Raw genomic sequence first — 19,020 nt, forward strand, 5'->3', positions numbered from 1 at the left:
TTATTAGGGCTAAATAAAGATCAAAATGCACAATGGTTACTGCAGCTAAAAGCAGTGGAACTCTTTCAATAACTTTTCAATGTCCTTCCTTCCCCACCTCATCAAGATCTGCAGCCCACAGATTTAGAACTACTGGTCAAAACAATTCTTTATGAATTTGTTTTGAAGATTTTAGCCCTAGATGTATGTTTTTTCCCCTTCTATTGGAAAAAGTAATTTCAGAATATAGGGTTCGCTTCTTTCATTAAAGACACATTTTATTAAATGGGAAGAAAGTGATTAACAAAAGTATTTAACATAAGAATTTGTTAAATGTAACAAGCCAAACATTTACAACAGTCTAGACAAGCACACATGAGGAACTTTAGTGACTTTATTTTTTTCCTCTTATTTCTGTATTATTATACAAATAATTTTACAACTGTATCACTAGAGGATTGTTTTGTTTCTTCATGTATTTAATATAGAATTAATTGCACTCTGACCCAAAAGCAAGTGCAACAAAAACTAAGATAAATAGAGGGGGCATAATTAAACTAAAAACTCCTGCACAGCCAAAGAAATGAGCAGCGGAGTTAGCAGACAACCCACAGAGTGGGAGAAAAATCTTCACAGTCTATACATCCGACAAATCACTAATATCCAGAATCTACAAAGAACTCAAACAAATCAGCAAGAACAAAACAATCTCATTAGGCCAGGTGCAGTGGCTCACACCTGTAATCCCAGCACTTTGGGAGGCTGAGGTAGGTGGATCACTTGAGGTCAGGATTTCAAGGCCAGTCTGGTCAATGTGGTGAAACCTCGTCTCTACTAAAAATATAAAAATTAGCTGGGTGTGGTGGTGGGCACCTGTAACCCCGGTTACTCGGGAGGCTGAAGTGAGAGAATCACTTGAACCCGGATGGCATAGGTTGCAGTGAGCCAAGATCGCATCATTGCACTCCAGCCTGGGTGACAGAGCGAGACTCTGTGTAAAAAAAAAAAAAAAAAAAAAAGAAAAAAGTCATCAGAAAGCAGGCTAAGGATATGAATAGATAATTCTCAAAAGATATACAAATAGCCAATAAGCAGATGGAAAATGCTCGACATCACTAAGATAGGGGAAATGTAAATCAAAATCACAATGCCATACCGCCTCACTCCTGCAAGAATGGCCATAATCAAAAAAATAAAAAATAATAGATGTTGACATGGATGCAGTGAAAAGGGAACACTTTACACTGTTTGTGGGAATGTAAACTAGTACAACCACTATGGAAAACAGTGTGGAGATTCATTAAAGAACTAAAAGTAAATCTGTGGTGTGATCCAGCAATCTCACTACTAGGTATCTACTCAGAGGAAAACAAGTCATTGTACAAAAAAGATACTTGCACACGCATGTTTATAGCAGCACAATTTGCAGTTGCAAAAATTGCAAACCAGCTCAGATGCCTATCAATCAACAAGTGGATAAAGAAAATTGGTATCTAAATACCATGGAATACTACTCAGCCACAAAAAGAAACAAAATAATGGCATTTGTAGCAACCTGGATTGAATTGGAGACCATTATTCTAAGTGAAGTAACTCAGGAATGGAAAACCAAACATGGTATATTCTCACTCATATGTGAGAGCTAAGCTATGATGATGCGAAGGCATAAGAATGGTACATTGTACTTTGGGGACTCGGGAAAGAGTGAGGGGTGATGAGGGATAAAAGACTACACATTGGGTACAGTGTATACTGCTTGGGTGATGGGTGCACCAAAATTTCGGAAATCACCACTAAAATATTTGTTCATATAACCAAACACCACCTGTTCCTCCAAAACCTATCGAAATAAAAAAAATTGCCTTCTGTACTGTATAATGTGAGCTATATTGTAAAAACGTTTCGTTTATTAGCATAAATTATTTAGTGCTCTTACTGTAATTCATTGAGAGTCAGCAGTTAGGAACTTAGACCATATGACTTTTGCTTCTTAAAAATTTAGAAGAATGCATTGCAGAATTATATTGTCATTTAGTATCACCCTTCAGATCAGTGTCTTCACAAACATTTCTGTGACAAAGTAAAAAACCTTATTTGTTTGTTTGTTTATCTATTTATTTATTACTTTTTTGAGACAGAGTCTTGCTCTGTTGCCCTCTCGAGTTCAAGCGATTCTCCTGCCCCTGCCTCCTGAGTAGCTGGGATTACAGGCACATGCCACTATGCCCGGCTCATTTTTTGTATTTTTAGTAGAGACAGAGTTTCACTGTGTTAGCCAGGATGGTCTCGATCTTCTGACCTTGTGATCCGCCCGCCTCAGCCTCCCAAAGTGCTGGCATTACAGGCGTGAGCCACTGTGACTGGCCTATTTATTAAAATTTAATTACAATTGATTTTTGCTTTTAAAGGCTCTTTATCTGTCAAAAAAATTATTTTGTATCCTGAAATTTTCTAAAATAATGAACTTTTATATTGTTTATTTAAAAACAAGAACCTTTGACATATCATAAATAACATTAGTTTCTCTTGGTATTCTTGTGTTTAGCATTGTTGCAGTAGCTATGGACATAAAAAGAAATATAATTTAACAAACATGTAAAAAATACCCATGTATGCTAGGCTGGCACAGTGAAGATAAAAAGAGTTCATTAAGATGAAAAAAGATACAGATAAATAATTGCAAGATAGTTGGAGAAACAGGGAATACATATATATATTAGGTATTGAAATGATGTATTATATTGAATATTATAGACAAAATAAATTTTACTGTTCTTTCATTCAACAGTGGCCTATTTAATTCATATAGTACTTTAGTAAATTCCTTTAACTCAGTGTTCTGTATTATATGTTGATTACCATATAAAGCTACTTAATTCTTTTTCATCCATTATTTATTTAAGGAATATGATCGTTAACAAAAGGACTGTGTATTTTCATTATACTTTGTCTTTTGTCCGTGGGACTGTCACAGAGTATGTTTATAATGAGTGGTGTATAGAATTAAACTTATATTGCCTTATATTTATATTCCTAGAAGTTGATGCATCAATAACTGATAGAAATAAATTTTACCTGGAGGATATTATGCTTTTATTCACTTTATTTCCTATTTATGTATAACTCCTAAGCAAGATCATTTTCAAATTCTGACTGCTACATAGATTTCAAAATTTGTCTTTAAACATTAAGGAATAAAATAAGTAGAATGAAGCTCAAATTTTAGAACAATGTGTCCATGAGACAGTTCTTTATGCCGTGGAAAACCATTGGTTGATTACCTTCTCAGTCAGTGTTGCTCTTCAGTCTTGAATTGTATGTATTCTTATAAGGATAAAACATTTTTAATTTGGTAAGACTAGCTAAATTTGCTTTTTGTGCTTATTATGTAAAGACAAGATTTAAATTAACACCAACAGCAGAGGCTGTTAAAAATGTAGAATGTTATATTATGAATTTAAATAATCTTTCTGTGCCTGTCATTTTACATGGATAGTATCATAAGACAAGTAATGACAGATTAAGACCTACCTAGCAGAGGGAAAACTAAATTACACGACTTTATTAAGGCATAAATAAACCTGTTAACCATTATCTGGAACACCAATTAGTAGAAAGAGCACTGACAATTTTATTTATCAACATTAAACACAATTATTAATTACAGACCTGATGAATCTAGCAGTAAGCAGGCCATATTGGATATGCTGGAACCTTAAGTCCATTATATGAGAAGGATGATTACCAAAATCCTGTGGGGAAATAAGTAATTGTAGTTGTAAAATTTTAATTGCCTTGGAATAAGGCAAATTATATTTTCTTGTCTGAGAATATAAATAGTATGGCATGAAGGTAACAAGCTTCGGTAGTTGTAAATAGAAAATGGATTTATGTTAGGTTTTAAAACAAAGAAAAGAGTGATGAATTTTTATTCATCACTATTCCATGTGAATGGTATACTGTAAATACATGCAGATTTTTTTTTTTTTTTGATGTATTCTTTAGTAGGTGAGCTATTCTCTGAATTCCTTTTTTTCATAGTGAAAATAATGTGGGAAGGAACTTTTTGAATGAATTACTACAGGTGAATGGGAATTATATAATTAAAAAAAGTTTTCATTATGTGATCAGCAGTGTTGTGAAACGAACAAGAGACAATTCACATTTTTGTGCCTTTTTTTCCTTTTTCTTCGAAGATCCAAATTCCAGAATCTGTGGACATTTACTCATAGGTGCAGCCAAGAATTCTTTTGCAAAACTCATGGATAAAATTAGTCTGGTAATGGAATGTATACCTCTGCACAGTAGCAGGAGTATTACATATGTAGAAAAAGATTCCCTGGTTCAGAGGCTGGCCCATGGACTTCATAAAGTAAACACACTGGCCCTGAAATATGGTTTGCGTGGCCATGTGCCCATTATGGTATGTATACACTTTCATTTAGTAGTAACCTAAGAACTTGTAGGTATAATTTTGAATTAGCCTAATTTGTAGTTTAAATTATTAGTTGTACATGAATGTATCTGGATTTTCTTTATAGTTCATGTAAAATTTTAATATGGTAAATAAAAGTACTTCCAAATAAGTGTCCAAAATATCAAAATACAAAAATCATGGGCCAGGTGCGGTGGCTGATGCCTGTAATCCCAGTACTTTGGGAGGCCAAGGTGGGTGGATCACCTGAGGTCAGGAGTTCAAGACCAGCCTGGCCAACATGGTGAAACCCCTTCTCTACCAAAAATACAAAAATGAGCCGGGAGTGGTGGTGTGTGCCTTGTGCCTCTAATCTCAGCTACTCGGGAGACTGAGGAACGAGAATCGCTTGAACTCGGGAGGTGGAGGTTGTAGTGAGACGAGATTCTGCCACTGCACATCAGCCTGGCCTACAGAGTGAGACTGTCTTACAAAAAAAAAAAAAAAGAAAATGCGGCATGACATTAGTGCTAAATTTACTGTTTTCTATAAATGCACTGCAACAGAATTGTGTGAGACCTAAACAGCTGTCAATTTCATTTTTTGCTATCTAGATTATTTCTTTTCTTCAGATGTTCATTTTTCATAAGTCAAATTGTTGGTCACATAAAAAATAAAGTTTTCACCTCTACGTTTCTATAATAACTGGCACTGGTTTTTGGATGATCTGAGTTACATTTAATTTAGTAAAATGGTCATTGCTATTGTTAGTAAATCTGTAGTTACTGTTTATGAAATTGCTCTTGTTTAACAACAGAAAAGCACAGCGTCGTTGCAGAAGCAAATATTTGGATTTACACAAAGACTGCATGCTGCAGAAGTGGAGCGCCGCTCACTACGCTTGGAGGTCACAGAATTCAAACGAAGTGTGAATGAAATGAAAAAGGAGCTTGACAAAGCCCAGGGTCTGCAAATGCAATTAAATGAATTTAAGCAATCTGTAAGTATATATCATTTAGGAAACTATTGCTTTGGTGATATCTATTTCTTTATCTCTATATCCTTTTTTCCTTAACTTACGCTTGTTTTGTCAAATAATTCAAAACCCTATTAATAACATTTCTTTTTCTTCAGAAAACCTCCCTTCTAAAATGCCTCTAATTGCTGATGTTGGTGGCAGGCGGGGGAGTGGGGAGAGAGATTTCCTCTCTCCTTTTTTTTTTGAGACGGAGTCTCACTCTGTTGCCCAGGCTGGAGTGCAGTGGCGCTATCTCAGCTCACTGCAACCTCTGCCTCCCGGGTTTAAGTGATTCTCCTGCCTCAGCCTCCCAAGCAGCTGGGATTACAGGTGGCTGCCACCACGCCTGGCTAATTTTTGTATTTTTAGTAGAGATGGAGTTTCTCCATGTTGGCCAGGGAGGTCTCGAACTCCTGACCTCAACTGATCCACCCACGTTGGCCTCCCAAAGTGCTGGAATTATAGGTGTGAGCTACCGTGCCTGGCCTCTTCCCTTCTTATATTGAATATTTTAAGTAAATTAGACTAGTATGAAATCAAATTGCTTTTCCAAAGAAATGTTCAGTTTATCTAACGTCCATCAATGACATATATGTATTATTTTAAAAAGCAGAAAATAGCTGAAAAAGCAAGGCCGTATGCCAAATACCATTAGATCAAGAACAAAATGTCTAAGTATGTGAAGCACAATATATTGCAGACATCTACATATTCTGTTTGCAGTTGGGATACTTACTAACATTGCTGTTTTTAATGTGGATATGGGAACATAGAGTTAAAAGATTACCCTGAAACTTCAAGACTGTATACAACTTAAAACTGCTACTGTAACTTCAGTTTAAATGTGCTTTTAAGCTTATCTTTTGGTTAATTTGGAATTTACAGTTTTAACATTTGCAGTAACAGAGGCAGCAGCAGGTATAGTAGTTTAGTTATCAATCCTATGATAATGTAATTGTGCTAGTGTTAATTATTATTTCAAGTAGATACACCTTCTAAGGGCAAAGAGTTCTTATGAATTAGGCAGGTCAAGGAATCATGAAATACTCTTAAGCCATAGGTTTCTTTTCAGTAAATGTCTCAAGACACCGTGATTTTTCCTTCTCTTAGTTTTTTGCTCAGAGAAGGAGAATTTATGAGCTGAGCTGCTTCAACTTTTTTTTCTAATTATAAAAGTTGTAGAGGACAACCATAAGTAAAAATACAAGAAAGTATTAAGAAGGAAGTTTAGACTGGGTATGATGGCTTATTCCTATTATAATCCCAGTGCTTTGGGAGGCCAAGGTGGGAAGGTTACCGGAGGCCAGGAATTCAAGAGATAGCGAGACCCCATCTCTACAAAAAAATATAGAATATTTATTTTAAAAAAGAGGAAAGTTAAAATCATTTTCATCTTACCACCCAGAATCAATCACTGCTGAAATGTGGATGCATTTTGTTCTCCACATTTCTTATGTATATATGTGCCTATGCATGCCTTTATGCACAATTGTAGTTTGGAATAATTTTGCAATACAGTTTGTATCCTGACATATAAATATATGTATACATGTATGCACTTAAAGTACTGTAATCATTTTCCTTTGTCATTTATTATTAATTTCATTTCAGTTAAGTGAATACTACTATGTCATGTGGATGTATCAAAATTTGAGTATTTCCGTTTTCAGAGATATGTGATTTTTTCCATTTTTTGCCATTTTACTTAAATAATAAAGAGATGTTTATACTTTTAAAAATGAATTCTTTTGAAGCATGCCTCTCCTTCCATTTGATTTGCTTCTGTATCATATAAACAGCTAAATTTGGGATATTGAGGTAGTCTACCAAAATGGACACAGTCATTTATGCAATTTGAGATTTAGAATATAGTCAACTGTATTTATATTTATATATAAATATATGTAATTATATATAATGGCTTTTGTAAAAATTGGAAAATTCATTACATATGTTGCTCCCTGGAATATGTATGAAGAATTCTAAATATTCTACACAATTTGATTTCCTAGTCCACAGTTAAGTATTAAGAAAATGAGTTTGCATCTTATCTTTGGTTAGTTTAGAAGCAGTCAGGACTTAATTTCTAGATTCTAGGGAGAAGATTAGAGTTTGAGGGAAGGTTGGTGGAAGGTGACAGAATCCTCTTGTAAGGGCTTTTTTTGAATGACTGGCTTGCAGTAATTAGGAGCGTGTTTGAGGAAGTGCTTAGTGTGAATTGCTTCCTTTGAAGTGTAGGAATAAAAATAGGATAATAATTGAGGGAAGAGGTACTTAATTTTTACTTTATTTTGCCTTATTTTATTTTTTGAGATGGAGTCTCGCTCTGTCGCCCAGGCCAACAGAGATTGCAGTGGTGCGATCTCAGCTCACTGTAGCCTCCGCCTCCCAGGTTCAAGGAATTCTCCTGCCTCAGCAGGAGTTGGCATTACAGGTGCCCACCACCACGCCCAGCTAATTTTTTGTATTTTTAGTAGAGATGGGGTTTCACCATGTTGGCCAGGCTGGTCTCATACTCCTGACCTCAGGTTATCTCCCCGCCTCGGCCTGCCAAAGTGCTGGGATTACAGACGTGAACCACACCCGGCCAGTACTTAATTTTTAGATATTGTCCTACAATTATAAGTTATGAAGTATGTGACAGTTTCTAACATTTAGTGATCATATTGACCATGTATCAGACACTGACCCTAAGCACATTACAGGCACTGACTCATTTGGTCCTTATAATTATCTCACATACTATTATATTATTATAATATATAATATTATTGTTTCTAATTTACGGATGAGGATTTTGGAGCGTGTAGAAACTAAGTAACTTGCCTGAAGTCGTATAGTTATTAATGGAAATGACAGAATTTGAACTTAGTTCATGTGGCTCTAAAACTCATGCTTTTATCCACTTCATGATAGTGGTTAATGTTGATACCTAGGTGTGTTAATAAAGGGTTGTTTTATTAAAAACATAAAAAATGAAAAAAAGATGCTATTTTCCTCTAAGAAAATTGGAGAGAGTGCCTGCAACCATTTGTCTCTCACTGATTTCAGACAAAATATATTGGAGAGAATAAAATAGCTTCTTTATAGTTGGTTTAAAATTATAAAGGGAAACATCCTGCTCACCAAAAGCTATTTAGTACCTTAATGGTTTTAGAATACTATGTCCATCTACTGACAGTTGTTTTTTAACAGCTAACTTCCCCAGTCTCATGATCTTTGTTTGTTTATTAGCTCCTTACACTTGCTTTCACACACCATCTCTTTCTTATTCTACATTGCTGTGCTTGCTTGATTTTATTTACTTTACAGAGGAATAAACAGAATTGAGCCAGTCTCTGGGAGGGATGGATGGACAAGGAAGAGGCTAAAATTACCTGAGTTTTTAGGTAAAGAGGAAATTTTGGAGGATTGTGAAGGGAACATACATTCTGTTAAACAGGGAAGTCCTGCAAAGTGGTGGGGATGTTGATGGAAAGATCTTACTCACTTGATGGTCAAGTGAATTGAAAAGGACAGAATGGTCTCATGGCAAAGAGTGGTAATTTAAAACAACACAATACATTAAAGATAGAAGAGGTACAAAAATATATGTTCACAAGACCCAGCGCATAGAGGGATGTTAATAAATAGAAATAGAACTAGAGTGCTGAGAGGAGAGTGTTAGATTTGATGTTTTGAAAGCTGAGGGTTTGGTTGTAATAGCACAATGTGGAGAGTTCGGCAGCTGTTTAACAGGGAGCAAAAAGTTGAATGTTCTGTACAATCCTAGCACTATACAAGTATCAGTGACATATTAGATATACCTTTTACTAGGTGACTCTTTGAAAATGAGGCATCTTTCCTCTGTGCCTTGTGATCATTCTCAGTAGTTTATATTAACTTAGGTAAATCATCAGACATCTGTTTTTATGCTACACTATTGGCTTTTGAAATTTCTTCAGTGTTGAGAAATGCACTCTTAAATTGTTGAGGAATGCACCCTTAAAAAGAGAAATAAGAGTTTTAAAAGACAGTTGCTTCATGGAAGTGGCAGGCAAGGTACCTGCTGCCAAAATAAAACTGAGTGCTTGTGTATTATAATATAGAAGGACCCATGTAATTGATTTATCCTAAAACTTAGTTTCAGCAAAAGTCTTTCTCTTTATATGAACTGCATGCTTGCTGTTGTTGGCCCACGAGGAAACTGTGACTATGCACATTTCTATTTTTGCCTTATTTGTCAGAAAAATAAAAGACAAAGTCTATATTCAGTTACAATAATTACTAGATGCTTAGAATGAAAAGGATGTTTTTCCTGCTTTTTCCTCCCAAATTTTTTGAAATTTCAAATCAACCTGCTTTATATTTGCGGCGAATGATATTAATGCACCTCAAATCCTTTTTTACAATGGGAAAGTTAGAAATTTTAAATAGATACATGTATACCTTGTGTATTTAAGTGGCCTGAATGGTTCCCTTGAGTTTTCCATATATATTTCTCAGTTATCTACCTTTTGTGAAACCTTCCTCTTTTTTACACTTCACTATGTCTCTGTTGTTTGTCGTATCTGTTTCATTTGTTTAAATGTTTTGAACAGGAGATAATATAAACTTGTCTTGCCCTGGATTCTACATCCCTATCTAGAACTGTCAGTTATTCCAGAGCAGAGTACTGTGCCCTCCAAAGCAGGCACGATATTGTAAAAACCATGTTGTGTATTATGGTGTGGATTTTGTTGGCAGATGTTTATATATGAATATTCTTTCATACAACAAATATTGAACACTCACTGAGTGCCAGGCACTCTTCTCGGTTGGGTGAAAAGCTAAATGAAGTCCCTGCTTTGTGGAGCTACACCTTTATATGTGTGGTTGGTGGCAGGGTGTGGACAGGCAATAAAAAAAGTGAGATGAATTTAGATAATGACAGTGGCTGTGAAGAAAATAAAACAAGATGGTATAAAAGTGTGAGTGGGAGTTGGAGAGGTGTAGATATGTAAGACCTGCCTAGGAGAAGACATTTGACTGGGGAGACCTGAATAATAACATACACTGAACACAAACTTTTAGGTGATCAGTTAAAAGCCAAAGAAGTTGTTAAAGGTTTTAATTCCCACAATCGTAATCTTTATAAAAAGTGTTCATGTATGAAAACAAACTGAGCATCATGGATTTATTTGGAATTTTAAATGAGTTTTCTAAGATTTTATTTGACTGAAAATGAAAACTAAGTATGGCTATTGTGCTTTAAAAATCACAGTAGTATTTTTATCTTGACTTATGCAATTAAGAAAAGCTAATTATATTTTTTTAATGTATCAAATGCCTAGAAATGTTTGTATTATATTCCTTTAGTTTTGAAGACGAAATAATAACAATGCAGTTAGCTTTATAACTGATTCTCCCCCCTCCCACTTTTTACAGAAATTGATCACCCATGAGAAGTTTGAAAGTGCATGTGAAGAGCTAAATAATGCATTACTTCGGGAACAGCAGGCACAAATGCTATTGAATGAACAGGCACAACAACTACAGGAATTGAATTATAGACTTGAATTGCACTCCAGTGAGGAAGCTGACAAAAACCAAACTCTTGGAGAAGCTGTTAAGGTAAGAGAATAAAGGGATATTTGCATAAAGGAATATTTTATCTATGCGTGGATCTTAGAGGGAATTATGATATCTCCTGAATAGGAATAGATCCCAAGATGTGAAATTTTATTCTATGAGGATAGAATGAAACATGGTTCTAAGACCTCAGTTACAAGCCTGCATTCACATGTATTGAGAAGGTAAAAGTAGGCTTTACTTGCTAGTTGAAAACAAAGATCTTTTCCAGTAATAATAACAATTATTATTAACAGTAAAATTAACAGTAAATGTTTTGTTTCTTTTATCTTCCTTATTTCTTCCTCTCTTTAGAGTTTTCCTTTTCTGTTTTGTACCCAATGGACTTTGGAAACTCCACACATCTTTTGGATTCTGGAAGGTTTTGGTCTGGGTCTGATTCTTATATAAGTACATATTTGGGGAGGAGGGAGGTTTAGTTAGAAAGAGTTCTGTCTGTCATATATTTGTGGTAAAGGTATTTCAAAGGAAAAAGAGAAGCTATCATTTAAAAGTTGAGAAAATTTCATTAATGGATTTAGGACTATAGTACTTTCTGGAAATGTTGCCTACAAAGTATAATAGAATTCTAGTTTTTGATTATAAAACTTGTGGATTTATCACTAGTGAGATTATATACGTTGGAATGGAACTAAATCCAGGGAAAACAACAGCAATATAGCCTCTATATAGGATATCATACTTAATACAATTAATCAACTCAGTGTTGGTATTAACTTATACAAATATATCTATTTTTTCTGATATCTTAGTAATACTATTATGATCAATGATAAAATATTTATTTTATTTATTGTTAACTTCCTGTTTTTCAGGCACTATGCTAACTACTTTAAAACACTTCAGTACTCATCACACAAACTGTATGGGATTATTCCTGTTTTATAGATGAGAAAACAGATGCAGAGAGGTGACATAACTTACACATTTCTTAGTAAGTAATGGATCTAGGGAGTCAGATTTCCATCCATCTTCCTAACCACCACATCATATGTTCCAGCGTCCATTTGCCAGGCTTGGTGTTACTGTCACTACATGAGTTATTCATTTTAAACTACCTCTGTGAGGTAGGTACTGTTGTTATGATTTTGATATTTTTTTTGTTTGTTTAAATTTAGAGACTTCAATAAACTTGCCCAGGGTATCCTGTAAATGTTGAAACTGGGATTTAGTTTTCAGAAAAATTAGAAAAATTTGAAATCTAAAGCAAGAAAATACACATGAATTTAAAGAGGAAAATATAGATGTCCTTTAAGAAGAGGAAAAAAATGACCAGGATGGTATTAGTATTTTAGAGTATATTTTTCCAAATATATGTATTAAATTGAACAATTTGAAATTGCGGTTTTTATAAGTGAAAACTAGACAAATGCCAGCAATTTCAAATGGCTCAACATAATACATATTATTTTTGTTACATAAATGAGAACATACTTATATACTGTTTTGAAACTTACTTGTATTACTTAGTAATAGATTGTGAGCATTCTTGCTTACCAACTGATATGACTGTGAATTTTTTTTTCACTTTTTTTTACACAAGTAATAAATATTTATTGTGGAAAAATAAGAAAATATAGATGAAGAAAAATTAAAATAATCTTAAATCATATCACCTGATATATCCAGCATCAACATTTTGATAGATATATTCCAGACTTTATGTTTTACAAATATAGAAATATAACTGAATATAGGTTAATAAAAATACAATCATACTATTATACATATTGTTTTTTACTTACTTTCTTCAAACACCATGTCAAGGATTTCTTTCTATGCTAATAAGTATAGTGGTATTTGTCAGGCCTTTGAGCCGAAGCTCAGCCATTGTAACCCCTGTGACCTGCACGCATACGTCCAGATGGCCTGTAGGAGCCAAGAATTCTGGAGCAGCCGAAAAACCACAAAAGAAGTGAAACAGACAGTTCCTGCCTTAACTGATAACCCACCTTACGACATTCCACCATTATGACTTGTTCCTGCCCTACCCTAACTGATCAATCATGACGTTCTTCTCCAGGACAATGGATCTTGTGATCTCGCCACCGTGCACCTTGTGACCCCCTCCCCTGCTGACAACAGATAACCACTTCTAACTGTAACTTTCCACTGCCTACCTGAGTCCTACAAAGCTGCCGCTCTCCTATCTCCCTTCGCTGACTCTCTTTTCAGACTCAAATCACTTGCACCCAAGTGAATAAACAGACTTGTTGCTTACACAAAGCCTGTTTAGGTGGTCTTCTATATGGACACATGTGACAGTATCATCAGTTCATGGCTGGTTGAATTCTTTTGGATGTGTATTTTTTCTTTTTGTTTTTAACTGACAAATAATTGCATACATTTAGGGTATATTTTGATGTTTTGCTACATGTATGCATTGTGGAATGTTCAAATCAGGCTAACATTCATCTTTTCACATACTTATCATTTCTTTGTGGTGAGAACATCTAATATCCACTTTTTTTTTTTTTTTTTTACCATTTTGAGATATACATTATTATTATTAACTATACTTACCTTGCTGTACAATAGATCACCAAAATTTATTCTTCTTGTCTAGCTGAAACTTTGTACCCTTTGATTAACATTTGACCATCCCCACTCGTGACTTCTAGTAATCACTTCAATGTACTGTACGTAATTTATTAACCTAATTTGATATTATAGATTTGGATTTATCCCAGCTTCTTCCTCCTCCTTCTCCTCCAACTCTTCTTCTTCCTTCTGTCACTCCTTTCCCTCCTCTTCTTCCTTTTTTTCTCTTCTGCTTCTCCGCCTCCTTTTGCTATTATAAGTAAGTATTAAGATGAACAACCTGGTATCTAAATGTTATGCAAATATCTGTGATTATTTCATCAGGATGAATTCCTAGATGAGGAATTACTAGGTCAGAAACCACATACATTCAAATAATGTACATATTATCAATTGGCCTACAGCAAGTCTCTACTGATTACATTCTCTCCTAAGATATATGAGAATTGCACCTTTGGCCCTACCTGGCTGTTACTATTTAAAACATTTTTGACAATTGGATAGATATGTCCTTGTTACTTTAATTTGTATTTCTTTTATTATTAGTTGAGTTGAAAACTTTTATAAGTATATTGGTCATTAAACAACATTTTTATGCTTCATGTCCTATTAATAGATAATGTAATGAACCATGCTTTGGAAATGCATCTGTGTCATATTGAAGTCTTTTTCTCTGTTACAGCTTGTGTTTAGCTATAATATCTTCCAGCAGATAGAGAGATGTTCATGTTAATTTTTTTAAATTGCCAATAGCTTAAATATTGTTGTCAGGAGTGGAGAATTGTTTAATTACTATCTCTTAATTAGAACTAGCAGGTGGTAATGTGAAAATGCTCTCTTGTGGGAGGCAACATGGTTCAATGGAAAAAGCACTGGCCTTGGAACAAGTATTTCTGAATTCAAATCCCAGCTCTGTTGCTTGGGCAAATTACTTAACCTTCTGAGCCTCAGTTTCCTCTTCTGCAGAAATAAGGATAATGATACTTAAGTTATAGGATGTTTATGAGAATGAATTAAGATTCTGTTTGAAAAGCAAGTGTATGCTTGTTAAATATTCTGTTGTGTTTTCAGTAATGCTTTAAAAAATAGTTTTTAAATATGTTGTGTGCATAACTTCTTTTAAAAAACAGTATATTGTTTCTTTTTAAAAACAAAAGAAGATCATAAGTAGAAGATGTGGATACAGAAGAAAAAAACAAACTATCTGTGATTTATAATCTGAAATCTATCACTTAACATTTTGGGAATTTTGTTTTAAATCATATCTTTTTTTTTTTTTTTTTTTTTTTTTTTAAAAGACAGGGCCTCACTCTGTTGCACAGGCCACGACCTCCCAGGCTTAAGTAATTCTCCTGCCTCACCCTACCAAGAAGCTGGGTCTACAGGCACATGCCACCACACCCAGCTAATTAAAAAATTTTTTTTTCTGGAGATGGAAACTCCCTGTGTTGCCCAGTCCTGGTCTCAAACTCCTGGGTTCAAGCGATCCCCTTGTCTTGGCCTCCCAAAATGCTGGGATTACAGGTGTGAGCCACTGTGGCCAGCCTAAATCATTCCTTTATATGTAATAGTTTTTATAAATAATACTTTAGACTGGATCCTCAGAATGGCCTTTTGTTTTAATACAGCTAAATCTTGGATTAGACATTCCCTGCAATAAATGCAGTGCATTAAGACGTAAAGGAAATCTCCAAGGACAAAAACAAACAACAGTATTTTCAAACATCAGTATGTGGAAATCAAAGTTAACACTGAGTAGATGCTAGGTTTGTCCTGGAGGCAAATACAGGTTGAACATCCCTAATTTGAAAATCCAAAATCCAAAATGCTCTAAAATCAAACTTTTTGAGCACTGACATGACACTCAAAGTAAATGCTCATTGGAGCATTTTGGATTTCAGATTATCAGATTTGGGATGTTCAACCAGTAAGTATATAAATAATGCAAACATTCCAAAATGCAAAAATATTCAAAATCTAAAATACTTCTGGTCCTCAGTATTTTACATAAGGGATGCTCAACCTATACCAATATTCATCCTGGAAATAGGAGACTAAGCTTTGGGTTCCACCTGCAGATAGGAGCTTGAACCTAAAGCTCCCACATTAAGAAATTGCTTAATAACCTGAAAGGGATAATCAGTAGTATTCCATTGTTCTAGGCAAAAGCTAAGGCAAAATGAATAGATGGACATATATTAATGTTTTTTTTTTTTTTTTTTTTTTTTTTTTTTTTTTTTTTTTTTGAGACAGAGTCTCACTCTTCCCGGGCTGGAGTGCAGTGGCCGGATCTCAGCTCACTGCAAGCTCTACCTTCCAGGTTCAAGTGATTCTTCTGCTACAGCCTCCCAAGTAGCTTGGGCTACAGGTGTGCGCCACACCTGGCTAATTTTGTATTTTTAGTAGAGACGGTGTTTCACCATATTGGCCAGGATGGTCTCGATCTCCTGACCTCGTGATCCACCTGCCTTGGCCTCCCAAAGTGCTGGGATTACAGGCGTGACAGATAATATTAATCTTACATGCAGCTGCATTGCTAAACTTTCTTGTCATTTCTAGTGCTTTATACTGTCTAGGGCATAGACAGTAATATTAATCTGATAGTGATAGTTTTGTTTTTTGTTTTCAAACCTTATCCTTTTAGGTTTTTTTTTTTTTTTTTTCTGCTGCTTTACTGGCTAGGATAAAGTGTTGGGTGGAGGTAGAGGTGGTAGGCATCCTTATCTTGTTTCCAGTCTTAAAGACAATCTTTCTAAGATTTCTTCATTAAGAGGAAATTTGATGTAGGTTTTTAGTTGATAATCCTTGTTGGGTTAGGGAAGTTATCTTCCTATATTATGCATAATTTAAAAATCATGGACCGGGCACAGTGGCTCACTCCTGTAATCCCAGCACTTTGGGAGGCTGAGGTGGGCAGATCACCTGAGGTCAGGAGTTCAAAACCAGCCTGGCCAACGTGGTGAAACCCCATCTCTATTAAAATACAAAAATTAGGCGTGGTGGTGGGCATCTGTAATCCCAGCTACTCGGGAGACTGAGGCAGGAAAATCACTTGAACCCGGGAGGCAGAGGTTGCAGTGAGCTAAGATGGTGCCATTGCACTCCAGCTGGGTGACAGAGTGAGACTCTGTCCCCCGACCCTACTCCCCCCCAAAAAAAAATCATGAATGGATGTCGGATATTATGAAATACATTTTATGCATCTATTTAGATAATCATATGACTTTTCTCACTTATTCTGTTGGCATGTTGTATTATATTAGGTAATAGCAAACTGTGATTTGTGTTTGTACAGCCCGTGAGCTAAGAGTGGTTTTTACATTTTTAAGGGAGTATAAAAAATAAAACCACAGAACAACATGTGATACAGATGGCATGTGGTACACAAAGCCTAAAATATTTCATATCAGAAGTTTGTTGATGCCTGGGTTATATTTTAGTATTCTAATATTAAACCAGCCTTGTATTCCTGAAATAAACCCAATGTAGCTGTAATGATTTTTTAAAAATACATTGCTGCACCCAATTTCTTAAATTTTCACTTGGGACTTTTCGATCTATAGTCTTAATTGGAATTGTCTTGTAATTTATCTTTCTCCTACTGTCATTATCACTTTCTTGAAATCAGGATTTTGCTGACATGAAAGGACTTCTCTTCCCACTCCAAACACAGGAAGCGGTGTCTTAGTGCATTTTGTGCTACTATGACAGAATAGCACAGATGGAGTAATTAAATAACAGTAGAAATCTATTTCTCAAGGTTCTGGAGGCTGGCACCAATATCAAGGTACTGGCATCTGGTGAGGACCTTCTTTATCTGTCATCCTATGGCAGAAGGCAGAAGGGCAAGAGAGTGCTTGCACACTCTAGGGGAAGGAAGTAGGGAAGGGGGCCAAACCCATCATTTTATAAGAAACCCTATTTCATGGGTTAATTTATAACTAACTCCCACAATAACTGTATTAATTCATTTATGATGGCAGAGCCCTGATGACCTAATCACCTCTTAAAGGTCTCACCTCTCAGCGCTGTTGCATTGGAGATTAAGATTTTAACACATGAACTTCAGCAAACACATTCAAACCCTAGCAAGTGGAAACTAGAAAAAATATAACAAATGCATTTTGGGTTATAGCCAAGCTTAAAGAGAGCAAAATATTCAAGTTCTAGAAATAAAGAGGACCAAAACAGCAAATGATGAGGACTCAACACCAGATGATGAGAAGGAGCTGAAGTCTAATTAGCTCATTAGAGTGTGCAAACCTAGCTGGAGGCCAGAGTTGATAATAATTACATTAGGGAAATCTAGGCTTTAAGCCTCAGAGAATAGGAAAGATCCACCTATGTAAAACTAGGCATCTGGAAGGGCTGCCCTACTGTGAAATGTGGATGAGAAAATCTCTGCCTAGCAGCTGCATGAGAATTTGACATCTACTCAGGGCTGTGGGTAGGAAAAGTTACTAAGGAAACTGGAACACAGGCCTGTGCTACACATAAATACAGGGTCTTAGTTTACACCTTCATGATCCAAGCACTGTTTAGTTGAGATTTAATCTTTAAAATGGTACAGTCCAGTCACCAGTGTGACCTTGTAGAAGGGAATGTGAAAATGTTCAGTAGGGATGTTTCTGCATTTCAAAGAATACACTCAAGACTGTTATGAAAAATTCAATATTTGATAATAGGATTCAATATTACTAATCACGCAAAAATGAATTGCACATCAATTGAGAATATTTACACTTTAGGTGGTAGAAATACTAGAAGCATTGAAATCAGATAAACGGATACCTTAAGGGTTTTTTTGAGCGTTCTAAGAGATAAGGTATGAATAGAAGTTATAAGACAAGACATGAAAATATAGTCATGGAGATTATTAACTCAGTGAACATTGAGTAGATGTTGATGAAATATATTAGCAAATTGGAAGAAAGCTGAGGAAATAATACATAATGTTCTCCAGAGGGACAAAATGATGGATAATAAGAAATTAAGAGGAAAGAAAAAGAGAATGAAATATTTAATAAAAGAATGAAAGTAGAGTGCCATAAGCACCTATAAACATAGTAATGAGAGGACAGAATAACTAAGACAAGAGAAAGTCTTTAAAGTTATGGGAGTCAAAGGATTATAGAGAAGAATAACAATTAGATCCTAAGAGTAATGACTTAATTCAAAATAACTTCATTGAGGTATAATTATAACAATATGTACACTTTAAATATATAGAGCTCAGTGCCTTTTGACAAATGTATACATTGTGTAACTACCACTACAGAAGTCTGAGCTCCCTCCTCAACCCTGGGGTTGGGGAGGCGGAGTGCAAGGTGGGCCAAGTGAGACCTGGCAAGTATGTCCTCAGGCAATGGGCACATTTGTGGAGTGCACAGTGGTCTGAGCTCCCTCCTCAGCCCTGGGGTTGGGGAGGAGCATTGACAGGGTACAAGATGGGCCAAAT

The 19,020-nt window shown here is 35.3% G+C and overlaps 1 protein-coding gene across 6 annotated transcripts in view; it reads left to right on the forward strand.

Moving 5' to 3' along the window:
* The window catches only part of CCDC171 (coiled-coil domain containing 171), a 398,768-nt gene that overhangs the window by 200,363 nt on the left and 179,385 nt on the right, over positions 1–19,020 (forward strand). For all 6 annotated transcript variants that reach the window (XM_007969189.3, XM_073021619.1, XM_007969191.3 and 3 more), the window contains 3 exons: positions 4,176–4,402; positions 5,211–5,393; positions 10,818–11,003. In XM_007969189.3, coding sequence (XP_007967380.2) covers positions 4,176–4,402; positions 5,211–5,393; positions 10,818–11,003 — 596 coding nt within the window. The remainder of the gene's footprint in view (positions 1–4,175; positions 4,403–5,210; positions 5,394–10,817; positions 11,004–19,020) is intronic.

The sequence above is a fragment of the Chlorocebus sabaeus genome, chromosome 12 (assembly GCF_047675955.1).
Source record: "Chlorocebus sabaeus isolate Y175 chromosome 12, mChlSab1.0.hap1, whole genome shotgun sequence".
Lineage (NCBI taxonomy): Eukaryota > Metazoa > Chordata > Mammalia > Primates > Cercopithecidae > Chlorocebus > Chlorocebus sabaeus.